This window comes from Pimephales promelas, chromosome 9 (assembly GCF_988280905.1).
Source record: "Pimephales promelas chromosome 9, fPimPro1.hap1.1, whole genome shotgun sequence".
Taxonomy (NCBI): Eukaryota; Metazoa; Chordata; class Actinopteri; order Cypriniformes; family Leuciscidae; genus Pimephales; species Pimephales promelas.
The window spans coordinates 33419493-33445323 of NC_142777.1; the positions used below are offsets into that span (position 1 = coordinate 33419493).

General features: G+C 38.0%; 3 protein-coding genes across 17 annotated transcripts in view; 1 reads left to right on the plus strand and 2 right to left on the minus strand.

The window, feature by feature from the left end:
* LOC120460995 (uncharacterized) overlaps positions 1-15048 on the minus strand; it is a 40012-nt gene extending 24964 nt beyond the window's left edge. For 10 of the 14 annotated variants that reach the window (XR_016169722.1, XR_016169730.1, XR_016169729.1 and 7 more), the window contains exons 1-9: positions 14958-15048; positions 14513-14615; positions 11251-11476; positions 7455-8792; positions 6170-6278; positions 3067-4708; positions 2224-2382; positions 1750-2026; positions 3-1409 (exon numbers count right to left, since the gene is read on the minus strand). The gene's annotated coding sequence lies outside the window, so the exon portion shown is untranslated. Of the gene's footprint in view, positions 1-2; positions 1410-1749; positions 2027-2223; positions 2383-3066; positions 4709-6169; positions 6279-7454; positions 8793-11250; positions 11477-14512; positions 14616-14957 lie in introns of those variants that run through there. The other 4 variants (XR_016169725.1, XR_016169724.1, XR_016169727.1 and 1 more) reach the window with 4 other exon arrangements.
* The window catches only part of abca1b (ATP binding cassette subfamily A member 1b), a 37712-nt gene extending 19840 nt beyond the window's left edge, over positions 1-17872 (plus strand). The window contains exons 16-46 of the mRNA XM_039649058.2: positions 1773-2088; positions 2195-2369; positions 3082-3213; positions 3341-3480; positions 3557-3694; positions 3807-4027; positions 4119-4194; positions 4301-4539; positions 4640-4691; positions 4772-4891; positions 5012-5160; positions 6187-6311; positions 6391-6489; positions 6595-6879; positions 6957-7095; positions 7184-7264; positions 7373-7542; positions 7635-7812; positions 7912-8027; positions 8435-8579; positions 8684-8807; positions 9583-9712; positions 9833-9953; positions 10048-10110; positions 10191-10297; positions 10408-10549; positions 11260-11394; positions 13071-13174; positions 14534-14626; positions 15018-15261; positions 16470-17872. Of these exons, the coding sequence (XP_039504992.2) occupies positions 1773-2088; positions 2195-2369; positions 3082-3213; positions 3341-3480; positions 3557-3694; positions 3807-4027; positions 4119-4194; positions 4301-4539; positions 4640-4691; positions 4772-4891; positions 5012-5160; positions 6187-6311; positions 6391-6489; positions 6595-6879; positions 6957-7095; positions 7184-7264; positions 7373-7542; positions 7635-7812; positions 7912-8027; positions 8435-8579; positions 8684-8807; positions 9583-9712; positions 9833-9953; positions 10048-10110; positions 10191-10297; positions 10408-10549; positions 11260-11394; positions 13071-13174; positions 14534-14626; positions 15018-15261; positions 16470-16613 (4503 nt within the window). The 3' untranslated portion in view covers positions 16614-17872. The remainder of the gene's footprint in view (positions 1-1772; positions 2089-2194; positions 2370-3081; positions 3214-3340; positions 3481-3556; positions 3695-3806; positions 4028-4118; positions 4195-4300; positions 4540-4639; positions 4692-4771; positions 4892-5011; positions 5161-6186; positions 6312-6390; positions 6490-6594; positions 6880-6956; positions 7096-7183; positions 7265-7372; positions 7543-7634; positions 7813-7911; positions 8028-8434; positions 8580-8683; positions 8808-9582; positions 9713-9832; positions 9954-10047; positions 10111-10190; positions 10298-10407; positions 10550-11259; positions 11395-13070; positions 13175-14533; positions 14627-15017; positions 15262-16469) is intronic.
* Positions 17873-19682: 1810 nt separating this feature from the next.
* On the minus strand, positions 19683-24980 carry nipsnap3a (nipsnap homolog 3A (C. elegans)). 2 transcript variants are annotated; one of them, XM_039649059.2, is made up of 6 exons: positions 24818-24980; positions 23022-23229; positions 22062-22223; positions 21653-21802; positions 20108-20194; positions 19683-19987 (listed from the first exon to the last, which is right to left on the minus strand). In XM_039649059.2, exons 1-6 carry the CDS (start codon positions 24902-24904, stop codon positions 19911-19913), a joined length of 771 nt encoding a protein of 256 aa, XP_039504993.2. In that variant the 5' UTR covers positions 24905-24980; the 3' UTR covers positions 19683-19910. The 2 variants fall into 2 exon arrangements, with proteins under 2 accessions (XP_039504993.2, XP_088991149.1); XM_089135023.1 differs by having other exon boundaries at positions 23022-23232.
* Between the last annotated feature and the right edge of the window lie 851 nt (positions 24981-25831).

A 25831-nucleotide genomic window follows, 5' to 3' on the forward strand; every position in this document is an offset into this window, starting at 1 on the left:
ACTGTAGGACACTGGTCCAGCCGACCAATCAGAACACATTGCTCTTTTAAGAAGGAGGGGCTTCATAGAGACAGGAACTGACAGATTGGGAAGAGAGGCAGTATATCACCCCATTGCAGTACACGAGATCCAGGAGGCGGAGTTGGCTCCAGATCTAAGGGGTGGTGATGGGTAGGATTAGGGGTGGGGTTAGGGATCAGGGGGCGGAGATGGGTAGGTTTAGGGGTGGGGTTAGGGATCAGGGGTGGAGATGGTTAGGTTTAGCCGTGGGGTTATTGATCAGGGGGCGGAGATGGGTAGGATTAGGGGTGGGATTAGGGATCAGGGGCGGAGATGGGTAGGTTTAGGGGTGGGGTTAGGGATCAGGGGCGGAGATGGTTAGGTTTAGCCGTGGGGTTATTGATCAGGGGGCGGAGATGGGTAGGATTAGGGGTGGGATTAGGGATCAGGGGCGGAGATGGTTAGGTTTAGGGGTGGGGTTAGGGATCAGCGGCGGAGATGGGTAGGATTAGGGGTGGGGTTAGGGATCAGGGGCGGAGATGGGTAGGTTTAAGGGTGGGATTAGGGATCAGGGGCGGAGATGGGTAGGTTTAGGTGTGGGGTTAGGGATCAGCGGCGGAGATGGGTAGGTTTAGGGGTGGGGTTAGGGATCAGCGGCGGAGATGGGTAGGATTAGGGGTGGGGTTAGGGATCAGGGGCGGAGATGGGTAGGTTTAGGGGTGGGATTAGGGATCAGGGGCGGAGATGGGTAGGTTTAGGGGTGGGGTTAGGGATCAGCGGCGGAGATGGGTAGGATTAGGGGTGGGGTTAGGGATCAGGGGCGGAGATGGGTAGGATTAGGGGTGGGATTAGGGATCAGGGGCGGAGATGGGTAGGTTTAGGGGTGGGGTTAGGGATCAGCGGCGGAGATGGGTAGGATTAGGGGTGGGATTAGGGATCAGGGGCGGAGATGGTTAGGTTTAGGGGTGGGGTTAGGGATCAGCGGAGATGGGTAGGATTAGGGGTGGGATTAGGGATCAGGGGCGGAGATGGTTAGGTTTAGGGGTGGGGTTAGGGATCAGCGGAGATGGGTAGGATTAGGGGTGGGGTTAGGGATCAGCGGAGATGGGTAGGTTTAGGGGTGGGATTAGGGATCAGGGGCGGAGATGGTTAGGTTTAGGGGTGGGGTTAGGGATCAGCGGAGATGGGTAGGATTAGGGGTGGGGTTAGGGATCAGGGGCGGAGATGGTTAGGTTTAGGGGTGAGTTATTGATCAGGGGGCGGAGATGGGTTGGATTAGGGGTGGGATTAGGGATCAGGGGCGGAGATGGGTAGGTTTAGGTATATGTCAGGTGGGAGGAGTTGGATCTGGGTCCAACTCTTCCCCCTGGATTTCGTGTTCTCCAGTGAGGACCATCTCAAGAGAGGTGCTGCAACAAAGTAAAATATGCTAAAGTAATGTGTTTTATACATTTAAGCACGAAAACCTATTCTAGTAAGTAGACAAAATCAAGACTTTGTAAATGGGCATAGTATGGCCTCTTTAACAGTTTGATTGCATTCAAATTAAAACCATATAAAAATGTACACAATTTAATCCGACAGCAATCATACCAGTCAGATTTTTGCAAAGCTAGACTTACAGACCCATATAATTTAACTGCATTATGGAGGGTGGAAATTAATACTGTAAAACTAAATTGGTTATTTTGGTGCATGAAACCTTGACTAAACATTGCAGTGGAGGGAAATAAACAGAACGCTACTTACGCCCAATTTGGTTGTCTCCACAGAGCTTACTGTCTCCAGTGGCGTTTGGGTTTGGTTGTGAGTATTTTGCACTGTTCGAGGAGCAGGGTGTGGGCATCCAATGGAATAACCTCTTCTCCAGCCCATTGGAAGACGACAAATACAGCCTCACCACCTGCCTCATCCTCATGTACTTTGATTCCTTCTTGTATGGGGTCATGACCTGGTACATTGAGACCGTATTCCCAGGGCAGTATGGCATTCCCAGGCCATGGTACTTCCCCTTCACTAAATCTTACTGGTTTGGAGAGAAAACCACAAATAATACTACAATACATGGAAAGAAGGGCAATTCTGGTGGTAAGAAACCTTTTTGTTCGCAAACGTTTTTTTAGAATTCTGGCCAAAATGAGAAACGAGGACTAACAAAATGGACTAATTGTGTTTTGTGCTGTTTTTTTTTAAGCCGTTTGCATTGAAGAGGAACCCACTCACCTTGAACTGGGAGTTTACATTGAGAATCTTGTGAAGGTCTACCGTCACGGAAAAAAGCTAGCAGTCGATGGCTTGACACTTGGCTTCTATGAGGGGCAGATAACCTCCTTTCTAGGTCACAATGGAGCTGGAAAAACTACTACCATGTAAGTTCACATTCTGAAATTAGTAAAAAAAAATATTATTTTCAACGAGGAGCTTACTATTAAAAGTTAAATAGACTACAGTTCAATATGTTGGGGTCAGTAACATTCATTTTTAAAAGAAATTAATAGTTTTTTTTTCAGCAAGGAAGGATCCATTAAATTGCTCAAAAGTGGCAGTAAATATATTTATAATTTTTTTAAAAAAATGAGTAAATTCTTCAAAAAATTCTGTAAAAAAGTATCATGGTTTCCACAAAAATATTAAACAGCACAAATTGTTTTCAATATTGAAAACAATAAGATTTTTCTTGTGCACCAAATCAGGAATAAATTAAATTTTAAAATATATTCAAATAGATAAGGAACTCCCGCACACTATCGTTACTTGCACTTTTAAAATGAAGTTTATTCACACACAACGTTTCGGTCACACGACCTTCGTCATACTCCTGATGAAGGTCGTGTGACCGAAACGTTGTGTGTGAATTTTCATTTTTCATAAAACTTCATTTTAAAAGTGCAAGTAACGATAGTGTGCGGGAGTTCCTTATCTGCTTAAATGACTAGCTAGTCTGGTCTTATTATCCGACGCACCTATCACCTGCAGGTGTGCGATGGAGTTTGGTTACTAAAATATATTCAAATAAAAAAAGTGTTATTTTACATTTTGGTTATAATATCTAACCCTTCAATTCACCTTCAATGTTTTTAGGTCTATCCTAACTGGGCTTTTCCCTCCCACCTCTGGCACTGCGTATATCATGGGCAAAGACATTCGCTCAGAGCTGAGTTCCATCAGGCGGAGCCTCGGAGTGTGTCCACAACACAACGTCCTCTTCAGCATGTGAGTGCCTTTATCAGACCTACAAGAAGCGATCAAGGAAAAACATTCGAAAAAAAGTCACATATTAGTTGATGTCAAGGTTGTATAGTTCAGTTCTGTGGATGATAATCCACTCTTGGTATTTCAGGTTGACAGTAGAAGAGCACATCTGGTTCTATGCCCGTCTAAAGGGTCTGTCTGAGGAGGAAGTGAAGGCTGAGACGGAGCAGATTCTGACTGATACTGGCCTTCCACACAAACGCAAATCCAGAACCAGCCAATTATCAGGTGTGTGGCATTACGACCTTTGAAATTTGTATATGTTGCTTGTTTTATTTGTTGCTAACTTAAATATGTTCATCAGGTGGTATGCAGAGGAAACTCTCGGTAGCCCTTGCTTTTGTTGGAGGGTCAAAAGTTGTCATTCTGGACGAGCCTACCGCTGGTGTGGATCCATACGCTCGTAGAGGCATCTGGGACCTTCTTCTCAAGTACCGTGCTGGTAACCACCCTATGCATTTGGACATGACTCCATTTTGTCTTTATATGTAAAGAAAATACAACCAGCTCTCATTTATTAAATGAATCATAGAAGACTGTGGGTATTTTTTCAGGTCGCACTATCCTTCTTTCTACCCATCATATGGATGAAGCAGACATTCTGGGCGATCGTATTGCCATCATTTCCCATGGAAAGCTTTGTTGTGTGGGTTCCTCGCTGTTTCTGAAGACTCAACTGGGAACCGGATACTATCTTACCTTGGTGAAGAAAAACTCTGAACCTTCTCTCAGTTCTTGCAGGAACTCGAGCAGCACAGTGTCTTTCGTTAAGAAAGTAAGTCGACATCAGGTTGCAAAAATAAAAGGAAAACATGTTGATTTGTTGGGAAGCTAATAGCTAAACAGTTGTTTTATTGGTTTTCCAGGAAGACAATGCGTCGGTCAGCAGTTCAGATGCTGGTCTTGGTAGCGACCAAGAGAGCGAAGCTGCCACAGCGATTGGTAAGGCACCTGACCTCAACGTTTAAAATGATGGGTAACTGTTGATTTCATCATATTCTAATTGAATCTTCACTAAAGTTTTTACTCTGCTCAATATGTTCTGCAGGAACTACATGGCCCGAATCTACTGTTGTTCCTGTTGATGTGGCCCTCGTCTCCAGTCTAATCCTGAAGTATGTTCCCGCCGCCCGCATGGTGGAAGACCTCGGTCATGAGATCACATATGTGTTGCCGTATGAGTCTGCCAAAGATGGTGCTTTTGTTGAACTCTTCCAAGACCTGGATGATCGGCTCGCTGACCTTGGAATTTCGAGCTATGGTGTCTCAGATACTACACTTGAAGAGGTACAGAGTAGCTTGTCTTGTGTTTTATCTGTCACCAAATATCTTTAGGATGTTAGCTGTGATTATACAAGTTCTTAATGATCTTTCTATTTTTATATAGATTTTCCTTAAAGTGGCAGAGGACAGTGGAGTTGACGCAGAAATCATCTCTGGTAAATTTTTTAGCTCTCTAGAAAAAGAAAAAAGAAAAAAAGCCAGTTAAGATCTCATCTTGTATTGATAATTTTGTTAGATGGAACTGTGCCAGTGCGCAGACATAGACAACATGCATTTGGCGGTGACCACCAGAGCTGCCTCAAACCCCTGACCGAAGACAATGACTTTGACTGTACCGAATCTTATGGTGATCCAGGTAAACTTTAAAGCCCTAAAATGTATACTGTGCCATTAAATTCAAGACAGACACGTCTTCTTAATATTCTTGGTTTTAAATGTGTTGTTGCCAACTCCTGTTGATATATTTGATCACCAGAATCCAAAGAGACAGATTATTTCAACGTGACTGATGGAAAAGGATCATATCAGGTGAAAGGCTGGAGTTTAAAGAGGCAGCAGTTTGTGGCATTATTATGGAAGAGATTTCTTTTTGCTCGCCGCTCAAGGAAAGGCTTTTTTGCACAGGTAAGAATGGAAAATATAATTAAACTAAACCTGGGCTGCGTTTCCCAAAAACAACATAAGCTTAAAGTGGTGATGAACTGAGAAATAAAATTTTCCTTGGGCTTTTGACATCTAAGAGGTCATCATATTATAAGAATATCCTGTTTCAGAACTGAAAACGTCCTCGTTAGTCCCATAAAAGCTTTTATTGACACCAGACTCAGCAAACGACTGTTTTTTCAAAGTGGGGAACTAAAACACCACCCCCGCAGAAGAAGATCAACGCCTACTTCAACACGGCCGTTAGCCCCGCCCACCGATTCGCGCATAGCTAAATAGCCTACCTCGTGAGGACAAACTGGATCGAGCTACCGAGCAATTAACATGCCGTTTACAAAATATTGTGCCGTGCCTGGTTGTGAAAGACGACAGTCGCTGCATAAGCTTCCTCTGGATTCCAATAGGACTGCATGGATAAACTTAATTTTTAATGATGTTCCAGTTGATAAAACATTTAAAAACATTGTCCGTTTGTTCGCTTCATTTCACTGAGGATTGTTTTATAAACAAGACACAGGTCGACTCGAGACTGGATTTTCAGACCGATTAAGATTAAAGAATGGTGCTGTGCCGTCTATATTGGATCTGACAGGAATGATGCAACACACGGACTCTGGGTCGAACATGTATGGGCGAATCATTCCGGTTGCCATTTTACATTATTGGAAGCTAAAAGCAATTTCCCCCACGTGCACTGACGAGTGAGTTGAAACTCATTATAATATGCAAAACTGTTATCCACTCACAGCAGTGGGCGTTTACTTCCAAGTCTTCAATGCGAGACGCCCATAAAAACCGAGCGTTTTTCAGCTAGACTCAAAACTAGGGTAGAAAATAGCCTATTACTTAATCATTTTGATGTTTTTGAATGTAAAAACCAAGTGAACGTCATAGGTTGACCTCAGACAACAATATAAAAAGCCAGTTCATGACTTTAAGTAGATATGATTCCCCCCTAGATTCAACTCACTTTGATTCTCTTTGCAGATCGTTCTTCCCGCTGTGTTTGTGTGCATCGCTCTAGTATTCAGTCTTATTGTGCCACCATTTGGAAAATATCCCAGCCTGGCTCTTAATCCCTGGATGTATGAAGAACAAATCACGTTCATCAGGTATGCAAGGACAACAAACATAAATACAAAACGCTTGCAGGAAACAATTTAGATTAAATACGGTCATTTTTTGTTATAGTGATGATGCTCCACATGATATAAGCACACAAAAATTACTCAACGCCTTATTAGATGATCCTGGCTTTGGAACACGATGCATGGAAGGAGAACCAATTCTGTAAGGAACTTTGAGAATATGAAAAACCAAGATTTTCTTGCAACGGTTAATTTTTTTTTTTTTAATCTGGAAAAAAACTAAGCCTGTCTTCTCCAATGGTTTTAGTGAGGCTCCCTGTACAATGGGCGATGAGGAATGGTCTACACCAGAAGTGCCACAAAGCCTGATGGACATTTTCACAATGACAAACTGGACCATGGACAACCCATCGCCCGCTTGTGCGTGCAGCTGTAATGGCAAAAAGAAGATGCTCCCAGAATGCCCTGCCGGTGCTGGTGGACTGCCACCTCCTCAGATTAAGATCAGTGAAACTGAGACTCTCCAGAACCTGACAGGACGAAACATCTCAGACTATCTAGTGAAGACTTACGCACAGATCATTGGGAAAAGGTATGGGCAGATTTTGTATCTACATGAAATAGTTCAATACTGCCATTCGATGGGTAAACAAATGGTTTCTTTTAAAGCTTAAAGAACAAGATCTGGGTGAACGAATTCAGGTATGGAGGATATTCATTGGGCGCTAGAAGCACTCAGGTACTTCCTCCTGCTGAGGAGATTGATGATGCCATCTCTAGAGTCAGGGAGATCTTCCAACTGGGCAAGGTAAACCAAAAAGCTGATTCTCACGATATGAATCAAACATCTTTTAGGAATAGTGCGTAAAGTATTTCTTCTTATCCTACTCTTTTAGAACTCCGGATCAGCTCCCGACCGTTTCTTGAAAAGCCTGTCTGCCTTCATCAATGGGCTGGACACTAAGAATAATGTCAAAGTGAGTGACAACTGGACGACTGCTATTTTACACCCATTGAAGACAATCTATTTTATATTTAAAGTCTACTTGGAGTGATCTTTATTGGGGTTTCGTTCTTATTTTCAGATATGGTTCAATAACAAGGGCTGGCACAGTATTGGAGCATTCCTCAATGTAATGAACAATGGCATCTTGCGTGCCAACTTACCACCTGGTAAAGACCCCCGTCAGTTTGGCATCACGGCGTTCAACCATCCGCTCAATCTGACCAAAGAACAGCTTTCTCAAGTGGCCCTGTAAGCATTGAAAGATTGATTACATTTAACTAACATTTCTTAAGGACGATCATGTTTTTCTAATCTCTCAACTCTGATTTATTCCATTTCAGGATGACCACCTCAGTGGACGTGCTGGTTTCCATTTGTGTGATCTTCGCCATGTCCTTCGTTCCCGCCAGCTTTGTTGTCTTTCTTATTCAGGAACGAGTGAATAAGGCCAAGCATATGCAGTTTATCAGCGGAGTTCAGCCATACCTCTATTGGCTGGCCAACTTTCTTTGGGATATGGTGAGTGTCTGGTTTTGCTTTCATATGCCTTAATGCACTCACCTACTTGGCTGCTGACCCAAATCCTCTAATCTTATTTTTGTCTGCTTTCTGTTTTAGTGCAATTATGTCGTTCCTGCGACTCTGGTGATCCTGATCTTTGTCTGCTTCCAACAAAAAGCCTACGTCTCCGCCACCAACTTGCCTGTTCTTGCTCTTCTTTTGCTTCTATATGGGTAAGACAGATAAAGACATTCATATGAAGCTAGTTTAATTACCTCAACAAGGCGATAACTTATAGGTATACTTCATAATATCCCATAAATTGACTCTACATTAGAACTACATTCATCATAGAAGTGTAATATAAATTATAAAGTATATTTTTAGTAGAAAATGTTAAATAAAAAATAATTAAAAAAAGAACATGGGGGTGGGTGGGTAGAATCAAATTTTAAAGTATGTTAGATAGCAATTATAAAAGAAATGGAATAAAAAAATAGAAAAAGAAATACTTTGTGTTTGTTTTTGCAAAATCTGTCTCCAAGATAGACTGATTACGACCTGACATGGGGTCAGAATACACTGCCAATGTGCAAAGCATTTCCCCTGATGATAAATAATTATTTTTGTCTCTCCTCAGATGGTCCATCACTCCTCTCATGTACCCGGCTTCTTTCCTCTTCAAAATCCCCAGCACCGCTTATGTGGTTCTCACTAGCGTCAACATTCTCATTGGGATCAATGGGAGCGTCTCCACATTTGTCATGGAGTTATTTGGAAACAATGTGAGAAAATACTTTTTTGGTTTCATCCTAATGCAGTCCTGCTATTCGTGTTGTTGAGGGGTAATTCAGTAAGTAATTCTGACGCGTCTCATCCTCTTCCGCAGGAGATTGGTGGCATTAACGACATCCTGAAGAACGTTTTGCTCATCTTCCCGCACTTCTGCCTGGGTCGAGGTCTCATCGACATGGTGAAGAATCAGGCCATGGCTGACGCTATGGAGAGATTCGGTAAGATTAGCTTGCTCCACTTTAAATTAAAAAATTTTGCAGACTGATTACGAGAATTAAATCAATGAAGTTTATAGTCGGACCTCATAAACTTGATGAATGACAAGTTTATTAGTTCTGTGGTCTGTGTATTAAAGATGTAAATGATTTCTGAGAAACACTTGATTTTTTAAATCATATCACAAATGCAAGAGTTTGTCTCTTTATCATAGCTGAAGCGAAGGAAAAAAATGAATTGAAGTTGATAAACAAAAAAATGAACATACAGAACACAAGCAAGAGTTGTTTGTTAGTTGCCAACAGAACACCAGCTCTAGACAAACAATGACACTCAAAACTGTCCTGTTTCTATAACTAACATTAAAACGACACTATATCTTGGTTCTGTGAAACAAACGTTTCTGAAAAACCGACGTTACTCATGTATGGACCAGAAACAACGCAACCTCTGCGTCTGTCAGGCCTTTGCTTTTCTAATATTAAAGCAGGTCCTAAAGCCTTCTTTGTCCAGTTATATCCCTCTGAACTTTTCCCTTTTGTAATGTCTCTCAGCCATCTCTCTTTCTACAGTCTTTCTTCAGCTCAAATCTCCCTCTTGCTCACTCTCTCCTACCCCATCATTATTGGACACGCCCCCTACTGCTGATTGGCTACAAGCGTGTCGTGCTGCTCGGTCCGATTCAGCGTTTCTCAGAAATCGCTTGCTGCGTGTTTAACTGTAGCTACTGCAAGGGTCATTGTTATAGATGCTGAACGCTCTCTTTCCTTGCATTAGGCGAGAACCGTTTCCGTTCTCCACTGGAATGGGACATGGTAGGCAAGAATCTTTTTGCTATGGCTGTGGAAGGAGCGGTCTTCTTCATCATAACAGTCCTTATCCAGTATCGTTTCTTCTTTGAACCCAAGTAAGCATCATCACAACATGATATTCCGAAAGAAAACAAATTGCATTTTCATGAAATTATGGTTGAACATAGTTTAGCATTTTAGACGATCTAAAGTGATGGTTTGTCCATTTCCTGTAGGTCTCTAAGTGCTAAGTTGAGTCCGATTGGAGAGGAAGATGAAGATGTGGCCAGAGAGAGGCAGAGGATCATGAATGGAGCTAAACAAGGAGACATTCTTGAACTCCGACAACTTACTAAGGTCAGCAGAAAACCTCAGCTGATGATCACAGACATCAATTTTAGCCTTTAAAATAAAGGTGCCCTCATCGATCTGTCATTCTTTTCTTTTCCAGGTGTACAAGCGAAAACAGAAGCCCGCTGTCGATCGTCTATGTGTGGGAATTCCTCCAGGAGAGGTAATTCATGACGGATGAGTTACACTTCTTCACAGCAACTGTACAAATACAAACTGATGTCTGTTTTGCTCTGCTTTCAGTGTTTTGGTCTGCTTGGTGTCAACGGAGCCGGAAAGACCAGTACTTTTAAAATGCTGACCGGAGACTCTGTGGTCACCAAAGGAGAAGCATTCATTGCTGGAAAAAGGTAGACATACAAATAAGTGATGAGAACAGATGCTACTTCCTCATTACAGCTTAGTCTATTATACTTCTGTGGTTGCTTGTTTTTGATGACGCTGCTTTCTCTTGTCTCAGTATTCTCAGGGAAATAGATGAAGTACATCAGAACATGGGCTACTGCCCTCAATTTGACGCCATCAATGATCTGCTGACAGGACGGGAACACCTGGAATTCTACGCTATCCTGCGCGGTGTACCTGAGAATGAAGTCTGTGAGGTGGGCAGAGCTTATAAACTATCACGCACATTTAATTAAGTATTGACTATTTTTTTTTAGATAATATCATTAGACTTTTGTGGTGAATCTCACATGCCCGGGCCATATTTCACCTCCACCCTCCCAATACCCAAATTTGACATGCCAATTAAGTTGTTGTTGTTGTTGTTGTTTTTTCATTACCAAAATGCAAAAACTTTTAAGTATTAATACAGCCTTCAGTATATGCTAATTAAAAAAAAGAAACAGTGTATAAAAATATAAACATTTTTAAGGAATACTATAGTACAGTAATAATCGCCACTAAAAATAAAGTGAATTACAGTACAAATATTTATATTTATTTGCATTAAGTACATTTTGAAAAAAAAAAAACTTTAGGACCATGAAGATTTCTTTTATTGCAGTTTGGCATGACAATTAAGCACATTTTCGCATTATTGTTCTGCATAAAAGAGTATTTATACTGTCTTCAATTTATTCTGATTTAAAAAAAAAAAAACATGAAAAAGGAAAAAAAAAATACTGGATTATAGTAATGACAAATCACCATTAAGAATGAAAACTTTTTGTTCTTTTGTCATATTACGTATATAATAATGATGAGGTTAGATTAACCTCAAAAAATATATATACTGAACATCTTTTGAACTCTAATATGAACTATTAAAGTGTCATGTGGTTGTACTGATGTTTTGTACCTCTGGCAGGTTGCAGAGTGGGGAATCCGTAAACTGGGTCTAGTGAAGTACGTGGACAAAAACGCAGGAAGCTACAGTGGCGGCAACATGCGCAAACTCTCCACCGCCATATCACTCATTGGAGCCCCTCCAGTGGTCTTCCTGGTATGTGCATTTCCTCAAACACACAAACACACTTACATAACTGGCTCTAAGTCTTGTGCCTCCTTGGGTGAATGTCTGTAAACTGATGAACAAAAACAGCATAAGTCGGGATCATATGACCACTGTTTGATTATTCTCTCAGCTGGTTTTCTCGCTCTGGTTGTATAAGGAGTTCAGGATTATAACACCCCTAGAGCTAAATTACCCTGAACTCTTTTGCCATTGCCTACAGAGAGGCTTCATAAAGGGGTGGATTACACAAAAATCACGTAAGAACAGGCACGTTTTGCTTCACTCGAGAGTGCGATACACATCAAGTCATCTTCATTTATAAAGCGCTTTATACAATACAGACTTATTCAAAGCAGCTTCACAGTAGAAAATAACAAAATCAACGATGGAATTCAAAATCTGCTGTAAATCAGCTCTAAAAAAGACGACCGGGTCATTATTCAACTCAGTTCAGTTTTCAACACTGTAAAGTACTTCAATCATGAAAAAAGTTCAACTGAGCTGTTCAGGTGTCTCTACACAAGATAATAGAGTTATTAAAGGAGAACTCCGGCGAACAATGAACCTTTGGTCTAATAAAACATCGGTACATAGTCAACCGTTCTGAGTTTTGTTTTCATGATAATCGAATGTAAAGCGTTTGATCTCTAAAAACTGTTTAGCGTATAATGCTAGTAATGGGGGCATTGACTAAGTAAAAAGAAATCGCTAGTTTATACCACTAACAAGGCTCAAAATAGCCCCACACTAACGCAGTAACATAATGAGGCTCCATACATGCAAAACGAAGCATTGAGAACTTTGTAAGTGTACAGACCGTTTAATAAGAAGATACTTTATGAAGACAGTTCACTTCGCGTATACAGACAGGAGCCATCTTAAAAAAATAGTCTCGATAAGTCAAACCACGAACGTCGTGTTGAGTGATCTGAACTCTATGAAGTTCAACGAACTTCTGAACTGTATGAACGGCGTTCGGGGATCGACTTATCGAGACTATTTTTTAAGATGGCTCCTGTCTGTATACGCGAAGTGAACTGTCTTTATAAAGTATCTTCTTATTAAACGGTCTGTACACTTACAAAGTTCTCAATGCTTCGTTTTGCATGTATGGACCCTCATTATGTTACTGCGTTAGTGTGGGGCTATTTCGAGCCTTGTTAGTGGTATAAACTAGCGATTTCTTTTTACTTACTCAATGCCCCCATTACTAGCATTATACGCTAAACAGTTTTTAGAGATAAAACTCTTTACATTCGATTATCATGAAAACAAAACTCAGAGAACAATTGACTAGGTACCGATGTTTTATTAGACCAAAGGTTCATTGTTCGCCGGAGGAGTTCTCCTTTAACTTTGAGTATGTTCAATGTCAATTCAATTCAGTTCAATAACAGTGTTCAGTGTCATTATTGCAAAATTTTGTGAAATTAGTTCAATTCAGCAATAATTAGCTATGCAGAAGACAATAGTGTATCATCAAGCTCAATTCAATTCTGATCCAATAGTGCCAGTGCAGTCAAATCAATAATATGACTGAGCATTATACTGAATATGTTTCATGCGAGGAAGTGATCCGTTCTTCTCGCTTATGTTACTGTTCAGTGTGTGTTTCCTGTTGAGCCTGAGGGCAAATCTGAGTGTGGCTGTGCTTTTGATTACAGGACGAGCCCACCACAGGAATGGACCCGAAGGCACGACGAGCACTGTGGAACTGCATCCACAGCGTCATCAAAGAAGGACGCTCCGTCGTGCTTACCTCTCACAGGTACATTTATCAGAATATCCCTAATAACATCAAACTTTATGCTCTTAAAATGAACACTAACAGTAGACTAATACAGGTATTATTAAAATTGAATAGTTCACCCAAAAATTATCATTCTTTCATTAAAGGAGTTGTTCACTTTTAAAAAAAACTTTTGCTGATAATTTACTCACCCCCATGTCATCCAATATATCCATGTCATTCTTTCTTCAGTTGAAAAGAAAGTAAGGTTTTTGATGAAAACATTCCAGAATTTTCTCCATATAATGCACTTCAATGGGAACCAAACGGTTCAAGGTCCAAATAAGAGTTTCAGTGGAGCTTCAAAGGGCTTTAAACGACACCAGACGATGAATAAGGCTCTTATCTAGGACCCTTCGAGTCATGACTCGAAGATTTGTTCATTTGTTGAGTTCGAACAGGAGAGTCACGAACGCGCATCACAGAACAGAGCAAGGCGAGCATTTGTGCTTATAAAACTTAAACTTTTTAAATTATTTTTGAAATGGCCGATCGTTTCTCTAGATAAGACCCTTATTCATCGTCTGGTGTCGTTTAAAGCCCTTTGAAGCTGCACTGAAACGGTCTTTTGGACTTTGAACCGTTTGGTTCCCATTGAAGACCATTATATGGAGAAAATTCTGGAATGTTTTCATCAAAAACCTTAATTTATTTTCGTCTGAAGAAAGAAAGACATGGACATCTTGGATGACATGGAGTGAGTAAATTATCAGCAAAATTTTTTTTTCAAAAGTGAATTTCTCCTTTAATAACTCACCCTCATGTGGTTTCAAATAAGACTCTTTTATCTTAGGAACACAAATGAAGATATTTTTAATGAAATCTGAGAGCTTTCTGTCCATCCACAGAAAGTCTATTCACCCAAAACTCTGATGGTCTGAACTTTACATATAAACATTGCTCAGCGAACATTCATAGTACATGCGTTTAAAAATTGAGTTCCCATGTATGTTTGCTGATCAATGTTTCTATGTGAAATAAAGCCTAAATTAAATATGTTCGTCATATAAAGGATTAGATTTTGATTACAACACTGAATTTCTTTTATGATCTCATTATTAAGGTTTTGAATCATCAGAGTTTTGGGAGAATATAGATTTCTGTCCCTCCATTGAAAGTTTAAGATTTCCAGAAATCTCCTGTTCTAAACAAGAACACAAAGTCGGATGTCTCTAGACAGCAGGGCTGATACTCTTTTGTTTTCCTCTAAAACGGGTTCTTTTGAATGTCTACTTAGTTTAGCTTAGATTCATGCTTAGGTTAGACTTCCACCTATCACTAGGAGGCAGTATTTCATATATTTTCTTCCATACTAACCCGTGTCGTGTCCACTCCTAGCATGGAAGAATGTGAAGCGCTGTGTACCAGGATGGCCATCATGGTGAACGGCAGGTTCCGCTGTCTGGGTAGTGTCCAGCACCTGAAGAACAGGTAAGATCACCAATAATACAGAGTGCAAAGGTCAGGTTCCAGAAGTATAAATCAATTATATTTCTTCACCGAGGTAGTTAATCAATGCTTTGTTTAAAGCCATCAGTCCACATTATTCCAACTTGTTTTTTTTTAAATAATCCTGCTTAACAGTGGAATTCTTGGAGAAAAACTACATGATTCTGCAAAGAAATCTCCACCAATCAGAGAACTGAAAAACGTTACTTAATATATACAAATCGCTAAGTAATTACTTAAAGATACAGTGTCTCATTTCTGCACAATAGCAACGTCAAGCAGAACCGCAAAAATAATTAAGAATAAAACAAACATTAGTTTCTTTCTAGGCATTTCTAGATTTGACGCATATTTCTTGCTCATCTTCCTCCAGATTTGGCGATGGGTACACCATCATTCTGAGGGTTGCAGGGCCAGATCCTGACCTGCAGCCGGTGATGAAGTTCATCGAGTGCGAGCTGCCGGGCAGCACACTGAAAGAGAAACACAGAAACATGCTACAATACCAGCTTCCCTCCTCCCTCACCTCCCTCTCTCACATCTTCAGCATTCTCGCCAAGAACAAAGAGTTTCTCAGGATAGAGGACTACTCCGTGTCCCAGACCACTCTGGACCAGGTGAGAGGGCATTTCCAAACAACAGATATCACAGGCACATCTAGTTAGCACAGTCAACGGTTAACACATGGCATTCACAACACATTTCACTTGAAGAGGGAAAGAGAATATTTAGCAGTAAATAATGTTTGTGAAAAGTGAGCTGATTTAATTGACAGAAAAGTAAAGATTTGAATTTTGATAAAAAAATTTACTTTACAGTTACATAGGCAGTCACGTTTTATTTTATTCTTTTATTTCATGTATTATTCATGTGTTCAATATTATGCTCTTCTAGAAAGTCTTGAATTTTATTTTTGGGGCACTTGAATAGGTTTTTATGCTTGAATATAAAAAAACATGGTTTCTGCATGTTATATGTAGGTAAATTCAAGACCTTTTTAAGACCAAGTAAAAAAAAAAATTGAAGGGAACTCAATACGTCAACGTGATCTCTAAATGTAAATGTTGAGGGAGAAAAACATTGAGTTGTAGCAAAACTTCCTACTGATATCTGTATTGAATTAATTTTACATACACTACATTTGTTTTAATCGCTTTTCTCCCAACCACCAGAATACAGAAATAATTGTACCTTCTGCTAAAAAAGTGATGTTCTTGTTTTCCAGTGAAAATGTCTAAAGATTTACTGGAGATACAATATGATATAAAATATGAAGTCTTGTTTTCTGTGTTTATGATTAAAACAAGAACAAATATCTACCAGTGGGCTCAGTGGGTTTTCATAACTTTCAAATTAACACAGATATTTGTTCTTGTTTTAGTCATAAACTCACATAATAGTATTAATTTTCAAGACTGTATTTTCTATTTGCATCTAAAGTGAATGTATATTGATTGAAATATTTGTGTTGGAAAACAGAATCAATTTTTTTGCAATGCCACGACTTCATGAATTCCTGATTAAAAACCTTTAAGACTCACAGAAACCCTGAAAAACATATTTTGTTACATATTTGACATTGTCGCAGCTCCTCTCTATGCCTTGAATTATTTAAATATTGTGACGTGTATGTTCAATCCATCAATCAATCAATCGTTTTAGGGAGTTCAGAAAAAGTGCTTACTGATCTAGAGAATATCATTTAGAGCGACATTTCATGACTTTTTCATGCTTGGAGAAAAGCATAATAGGTCTTTGTTAAATATTATGAACTATTACAGTATATTTTTCTCATCCTGTGATTACTCTTCTCCTCAATATACAGGTGTTTGTTAACTTTGCCAAGGACCAAAGTGACGACCACTCAGACAGCTCCATTCGTCGTAAAGAGACCGGGGTCAACATGGCCCTCCTCAGCCCTCTGTCCACTAAAGAGAACATGGAGAAGCCAATAGAAAGCTTCGTCTGAGATGGAGTCTCTCTTTATACTACATGCTTGCTGGAGCCAGTGGATTCCACATGTTTTTGTGGCCTTTGAGCTGCAGTCTGCTGTTCTGACCGCCATCTGAAGATAAACGTCTTCGCCGGTCAGCTGAGAGGCAGACAATGCAGACGAGACCCTCAATGCAAGTCAATGCAAAATATATCGAAAAGACTTCTCTCGTGTTTCTAGCATGGTTGAATTCCAACCATGTCAACTTGAAGCCAAAATTTCTGGTATTGACTGCACGGACTGTATTTTGTGCAGTCGTTGACAGAGATTAATTTTCATTGCCATTGAGATAATAGGGCAGATGGAAAAATGCCAATGATTAATAATTCAGGGTCAGAGACTTTGTACTTTTTTCTTAAAACTAGAAGACTGGGAATCACATGCTGAAGAATCATAATTGTTTGCGTGGCCAAAGGCTGAAAAACTGCAAATTGTACTATGTTAAAATGATTTTGTTTTTAATATGTCTATTTATAAACAAGCGATTGTTTTAGATGTTTAAAAAAAAGGGGCATTATTTTAAAGGCTGTTCTATCCAAGAGTGCCTCATGTTATCTTGTAATATAAGAATCTTTGAGCATGGACAAAACAAAGTGATTGATTTTGTAGAGTTTTTTTTTTTTTTTTATAAAATAAAGTTTATACAAGTAAGCTTTAAAGTGACACTATGTAACAAATACCTCAGAGTCGTATAAACAACTTAGAAGGAAATCAATTGAAACATACCGATCATGTGCCTTCTTTAGTAAAAGGGCATTTGGGGTGTCCTTCATTGGATCTCTGGCCATTAAATACAGAAATCCACAACCTGTATTGCATAGCCGTTTAGTACAGTAAGGGTGAACTATCCATGTATTCAGTTTGGATCGTTAAATCAGTATTTTGGATCTCATTGGAATAGGTGATAGCGATTTTCGCCTTTCATCCAAGCACTTTACTTGCTATGTTAATTAAAAAAAAATGATATAATGCCAATGTGTTCAGATCTTTGCACTGGATTTTCCACAGACAATGTTTTTGCTACTTTTCATTTACTGTTTAGTTTTGGATTGGGTTCTATCAAAATAATAGAACTAAAAAACAAATACCTAAAAGGACAAAAAGTCTTAATACCACAGTGATGTTCCTCATTTAATACCTGTTTACATTTCAAATTTATGGCTGTGGAATGTCTGTTACTTGCCTTGTTTATTCACTGTATTTACACAATAAAAAATGACAATCTACAACCCTGATATTTATTTGATCTGTGATGTCAATTCAATGTATGAATTATTTTCAGTGTCAATTTGTTTCAACTTAAACAAAAAGAAGCGCCATAAATGTTATCACTATATCTACGGTATGATTTATTACTAGCGGCTGATGCTGGTTTTCTATCAATACTTATACTTTTTGACCTTATAGCAGCATTTGACACCATTTCACATCCCATTTATTTGGAATTACTGGTATGGCTTTAAGATGGTTTCATTCTTATCTCACAGATCGCATTCAGTTCGTACAACTAAAACAGCTTAAATCAAAACCCACTTTTGTTGTCACTGGTGTGCCCCAGGGTTCTGTTTTAGGACCTCTTTTGTTTATTATTTATCTTTTACCTATTGGCAGCATTTCTAAGAAATATGATATTTCTTCTAAGTCTCCCTCCTCTGCTCTTGTTGAGTGCTTAAGTGAATTAACTAGGGCTGTCAAACGATTAATCGCATCCAAAATAAAAGTTTGTGTTTACATAATATATGTTTGTGTGCTGTGTATAATTATTATAATATATATATATATATATATATATATATATATATATATATATATATATATATATAAAAATACACACACATGCATGTATATTTAAGAAAAAAATATTATTTATATATAAAATATTTATATTTATATATAATATAAATTATATGTAAATCTATATACAGTATATACATGAAAATATTTCTTAAATATATACAAGCATGTATATATATACACAGTGCACCTACATATATTATGTAAACACAAACTTTTATTTTGGATGCGATTAATCGTTTGACAGCCCTAGAATTAACAAATTGGTTTTCATGTAATTTTTATAAAATTGAACAGCAGTAAAACAGAAATTCTTCTTGTTGGTTAAAAAAATACAATAAGTAAGTCGAATATTTCTTCTATGGTAATAGATAAGTGTTCTGTTCCTACTATGAACTATTATAGTATATTTTTCTCATGCTGTGATTACTCTTCTCCTCAATATACAGGTATTTGTTAACTTTGCCAAGGACCAAATTTGTGAATATTTCTTCTACGGTAATAGATAAGTGTTCTGTTCCTCTGTCGAATCAGGTTAATAGTTTGGGTGTCATTCTTGACACAACTCCATCTTTTAAATCTCACATAAATAATGTTACCAGTTCTGCATAATTCCATATCCGCAATATAAATCATCTGTGTCCTGTCCTTTCACTCAAGAGTACTACCACACTTGTGCATGCTCTTGTAACATCAAGAATTGACTTTTGTAATGCTTTGTATTATGGGCTTCCTTGCAAATCTCTTCATAAATTACAGTTAATACAAAATACTGCAGCTCAAGTCATTATCAATACTTCCATCTTCCAACACATTTCTCTGTTTTACGGAACTTGCATTGGCTCCCAGTCAAATTCTGTGCTATTTTAAAATCGTACTATTGACTTAAAAGCACTTAACAATTTGACTACTTCATCTTATAGATCTTCTTCATATACACATCTGCTTCTGCACTTACTCTTGTTTTGCCACGCACACAAACTAAAATGGGGTCCCGAGCTTTTGGCTATGCTGCTCCCCGTTTATGGAACTTTCTTTTCTGTAACAGTTTTAGTCTCTCAGTTTCTAAATCTCGACTTAAAACATATCTGTTTAGGCAGGCTTACATGTGATTTAATGTTTGTCGCTGTACTGGATTGATTGTTTACTGTCTTTATGTATTTTGTACGGTGTCCTTGAGTGCCATGAAAGGTGCCTTAAATAAAATGTATTATTATAATCTAATCTATGCAAAATCCAACATAACATTGCTGAATTTAGAATGTTTTTTATTGCCATGGAAGAATTTAATGTAGAAAAATGGCATGTACAACGAGTCTTTTTAGTCTTAATACGATGCAAAGCATTATTTTGACTCACTAACATTATTCGATCATCTGCAAAAACTTTTTAAATCGGTTTATCACTTGTTTAATTTGCTGCATAAATGAAATCTCACTCCACATTTTCCTGGTTGTGGATTCAAACCTCGAGGCCATGTTATTTGATTGGTGAGAAGGTACAGGGAAACATGAGTTTGTTCTTCTGTGACACCAGGTACACCGCACTCTCCCTTACTGGAGAAAAAAAATACAAAAGTAAAAAAGAAATGTCATTTTATGCAAACAGTAAAACATAAAAGTCCCAGAATGCTCTCATAATCACAGTACAATATTGTCTGCTGTAATAATATTTACCTGCCGCCACAACTCTGGCATCTCCATGAGCTTTTTGCCGCATTGCTGCACGCTGGTCTGCACTCTCATACCACCATAAAACATGCACTGCGCATTGGAAAGAAATGTCAGAATATACTATACAAACAAACAGTGAAAACAGATTTACAAAACCACAATCCCATAAAAGCACTGATGGGAGTGTAAAGTTCTGCATGGGGATTTACTGACAGAGCGCACATTAAAGAACACAGACGCTACCAGATCATTTCCATAATGACCAACACGGTCTATCAAGATCATAGATTGTAAAAAAATATCAAGATCAGCGCATATCCGCTTAGGTTTGCAAACAAGCACAGCCGATGATTATCAGGTGCGGGTGATCCAAATAACAACACAGGCGCAAAGTGGCTAAAATAATGTTGTAAGTTGACTAGCACAAACCTTAGTAAATCAAGTTACATGGTTCATTTAAATACTATCCTCCCATATTTTTCGCATCTGAAAGGGAAACTCCTACAAATGCATATGCTATAAGCTCAGCTGCAAAAATATCCCTATCCACGTCTTTTCAACAGTGTGTCTAAATCCTGACAGTAGTTTTTTTAGTAAATCTTCACTAATTCTAAAACTTAGTATTGTCAATTACACTTGGTCCTGTTTGGTATTCATAAACTACCATTTAAATGTTTGGGGTTTGTAAGATTTTTTAATGATCTAAAAAGAAGTCTCTTCTGCTCACCAAGGCTGTATTTATTTGATCTAAAATACAACTAAATTTGGTAATATTGTTATAATGCAAATATATATATATATATATATATATATATATAAAGAGAGAGAGAGAGAATCTTCAAAGTCACATGATCTTTTATATATATATATATATATATATATATATATATATAAAGAGAGAGAGTCTTCAAAGTTACATGATCTTTCAGAAATCATTCTAATTTGCTAATTTTTTTTTCTTTGATGAATAGAAAAGTTCAAAAGAAGAGCATTATAAAAGTCTTTACTGTAACTTTTGATCAATGCATCATTGCTGAATAGTAAGCAAGTTTTTTCAGAAAAACAGGTACTGACCCCAAACTATTGAATTCTAGTGTATATATCATAATTAAATTACTTGTTTTAAAACATAATGGGCTTTATGCATGCATAAGTACCGCATTTGACGCAAGGATGCTCTTCAGTTTCCGGTTGGGGAGATTAAAGTGGAGGAAAACCGAGGAAAACGGGAATATGGCAGAGTCTTCAAAATTTACTGTCCTCCCGTCTTTGAAGCAAAACTTTCATACGTTTAGATGTAATTTTATATATAGTTATGTTTATTTAATAAAATTTTAAAAAGAAGCATAAACACAACGAGGGGTGTCTGTTTTGTCTGTTTTTGTGACTAAAGTTTCTTTAGTATAACCATGGAGTATAAAATTCAATATAAATTCTCGGTAATTGCATTGGACTCTACGATCGGCTGACGTTATCGAGCATCCCTAATGCTTCACCGGAAATACCGCCGTGCATAGAGCCCATTGCTTTCTTGCCTGACTCACCCACCTTGATTGAGCAGTCCAAATTCAGAGTGAAAAACCCCAACAGAGTGTGCGTATCCTGAACCCATGTGGGTGCCCACTGCTGCCTGAAACACTGAACCCCACACCGCCGGACCGCCCGGCTTCATCTGGAAGGTGGCTAACTCGAAAACTCCTACAGAAAACAACACATTTCAACAAAAGCTGTTCAGATAAGTATTTGAAATCTTTATAACTTCTTTTGTGAACAATTTATGCATATGTGTAATGACAGACGGGGGAATATATAGGAACCCCTTATGATTGCATTATGAAGTTGTTCAGATTTATTTTTCTTTGATTATGTCTTATATCTCCTATAGTATCAAGTGAGCAGGAATTGGTGACTCTTAAAAAAAATCAATGCATGACATGTTAATGCACATAGTTCACACCTCCATCTTTGGGTGGCTTCTGAATCTTGCTCCAGGGTACGAGGTACGTCACCTCATTATCCTGAGAGCTCAGCATGGGCATCGCTTTAGAGATGTACTGCTCAATCCAGCTGGGGTCCTGAGCCAGGGCTGCCCGCACAGATGCACGCTGGGCATAGCTGTCTAAACAACGGAAAAGAAGGGTTTGTTGTGGAGTTATATGTAGAACAGCACCATCCCTTTAGATATTTTAAATGAAATATACACATAATATCCTTGGGTCAAAACAGTAAACAAGCAATTTTACTAAGAATGGAACCTTATTGGTACCTTTATTAGTCTTATAAAGATTTTAAAGAGCAGATTGGACATTTACAGGAGTAGTTCAGTTTTTTTTAAAAAACTTTTGCTGATAATTTACTCACCCCCTTGTCATCCAAGATATCAATGTCATTCTTTCTTCAGTCGAAAAGAAATTAAGGTTTTTGATTAAAACATTCCAGGATTTTTCTCCATTTAATGGACTTCAATGGGAACCAAACGGGCTTTAAACGATTTCAGATGATAAATAAGGTTCTTATTAAGCGAAACAATCGCTTATTTTTTTAAAAAAACAACAACAAAATTTACGTTTTATAAGCTCAAATGGTCGCTTCGCTCTATTTTCGTGACTCTCCTGTTCAAACTCGTTCAGATGAGCGATCGTTACGCTTGAAAAGACCCTTATTCATCATCTGAAATCCCTTTAAACAGTTTGCTATTTGCACTGAAACTGTCTTTTGGACCTTGAACCGTTTGGTTCCCATTGAAGTCCATAATATGGAGAAAAATCCTGGAATGTTTTCATCAAAAACCTTAATTTCTTTTCGACTGAAGAAAGAATTGTATGGACATCTTGGATGACATGGGGGTGAGTAAAATATCAGCAAAAGTTTTTTTTTTAAAAAGTGAACTACTCCTTTAAGAATTCAGTAGTCTCACCATACTTCCAAATGTGGAAAACTTGATTGAGACCCCCATATTCCACACTCCAGTATCCAACGAGCTCTGAGTGGGCCGTACGCAGGTGGATCTTCTCATTGGTCAGTTTGAGGAAGGCAGCATTGAGATGCGGCTGGATGTAATATGTGCGAAACTCATAGAAGTTTCCGTGCTCCTGCTGCGGTCCGGTGGAGATCGATGCCCCGGGCTGCTCGGCAAACGTAAAACAAAGTGCTAGTGACATCAAGTGGTCATTATTGGAACTGTTCCGCTTATAACTCATACTCTACATCTACACTTGTCTGGATTTATATGATTTCATAAAACGGAGTCATTGAGAAATGGCAGCTTCAGCCATCTGCTTTTTCAATTTCAATTTACTGAGGTTCATAACCCCATCCAAACTCATAAGCACATTTTAAAAGACTTGAAACTGCCATGTCAATCGATAAACTGTACAAATGTTTATGTTCTACAAGTTCAGACCAGCCAACTCCCACTTAAGTACAAAGATCATGTCCATAGGTCCCAGATATATATATTTTTTTAACAAGACAACTCTACACCTAAAGTGAAATTGACATTAATGGCATGTTAAAAACTAAAAAGATACATACACTGTGTATAAATATAGAAGTCAAAAAGTCTGAATTGGAAAAGTGTTTTGTTTTGGTTTTGACATTTAAACATGGAATGCTGTATGTAAATTCCTCAAATATTTAAGAAGATTTGGCACTTTTTTTAAGTCAGTAAATCAAATAGCAAAATTATTTGAACCCGTTTGCACAAAAGGTCAGAGTTTCTTCATTTTCACAAGATGCTCTCTGGAGTTTATTGTGCTACTGTCATTAACTCTGCAAGCATGCTATACAAATAAATAACAGTCAATTATTTTGAAATGAAACAGTCATATTTGATACATCAGGCTTTTATAACATATTATAGTATGATACTGGACAATATGGAGCTCATTCTCGAGGAGGAGGGAAAAAACCCTCAGCTCAAACTGAGCAAAACTATGCAATTTGATGCAGTTGCTGATATTAATATGTCCAAAAAGTAAGAAGACATTCTGATATATTGTAATGTAAATCAATGAGACATTTATAACAGTAAAGCAGACTACTTACATTAATTAAATGCATATAAATATCAGTTGTCAGTCACTCTATTTCCCCAATAGTATAGTAAGCTTGGTTTTATTATCAAAGCTCTGTAGTTTACATTGTGGGGGGCAAAACAAAGATGGTTGGGAGATGTACCTATAAAAATATGTTCCTCAAAGGCCTGATGTATCATATTTGATACTAGAAAGAAAGCTATACTTAGGCTACTTTATAAAAATCAGTAAAGATTTCACAGCAAAAAGACACATGTAGCACAGCCTGAATGGGGGGCATTTTCAGAATAAAATTATATTTAGAATTATATAGACAACATATTTACATTTAAAGTTGTGCTTATAATGCAATTCGTAATTAATGTTTACATTTTCACCTGTAGTCAGACTTTTGGACCCCACATGCATGAAGAACATGGGCCTCCTAGCTCCTATTTGGATTATTACACTTTTTGCAGTGATTTCATGCTTTTGTAATTCCTGACACTGCCAAGGCAAGTCCTGAACAATGTAACAGTGGAGTTACATCATCATTTGATTGACAATGGTGGCGTCCTAACGGTGTTTGTCGTTTAACTCAATTCAAAAGTCACAAATATTCAGATTTGTAAACCTACATTGACGAATGTTTCCCACTGCGTCCTAAATAAAACTTGTGAATGATTATTAAACTCACCATAGGTCGGTTTTTCAAAGAAAGATAGTGTTTTGCTGCGCCTGCGTGACATGACGCGTTCCGGAAAATACCGCGTAATTGTATCATTTTTCTCGTCGTAAATCTGGAACTGTCCGGACACTGTACTTGCAGCTGGGGACTGACGTGCAGCCCTGAGCGAAGTTCACTCAGAGACAGTACGGAAGCCGAAATGTATCGTTCAAGTTCGCTGCATGGAAGTGTGCGTTCATCTTTTTTTTTTTATTAATTATTTAAATTTAAAACTTTACATTTATGATAATAAAAAATTACATCGATATAAAGGTTAGATATATAGGCTTTCAAGTAACCTTTGTAAGTATTTAAATAGCTTAGATAAGAAGCTCTCCTATGCTTTCTTGTAGCCTTCTATTTGTACTACTTTAAATGTAGTTAAAAAATCAAGTGGAATATAATACATTTAAACATTATTGTGTCTCTTTAATTACTTTAATACAGTTTTGGCTGGGGTTGCCAGATTGTTTCAATTCACACATATGAAAAGTGTTAAAATAAGTTCCACTTTGCACTGAGATTATTAAGGGAAAATTCCCTGTATGGGTCAATGACATATTTTTAAAATAATTTGATAAATTTATGACATATATCACTTTATTCTATAAAACCTATTTAGTTTGAATTTAGATCATATCATGTCAGTAATACATATTATTTTATGTTTTATCTGTAACCCCCAAAATGCCAGATTGTGCAACATGTCTGAACAAATGTACAAACTAAGAAAACTATTTAAAATTGTGTCTAAATGATAAACTATTTAAAACTAAATGGTATAATTTTAGGCTTGAAACGTTTCATATAAACACATTTAATAAATATCAGTAGTTTTAAAGCTGTTAAAAAACTTTTGTCCAACAATTTGTATATTCTCAAATGTCAGGGTCGCACAACTTCAAACATGGCTCTTTTATTGTGAGTAGACAAGGTACAGTAAATATGATTTATAAACATTATTATTTGCATTGTTTGGTTACA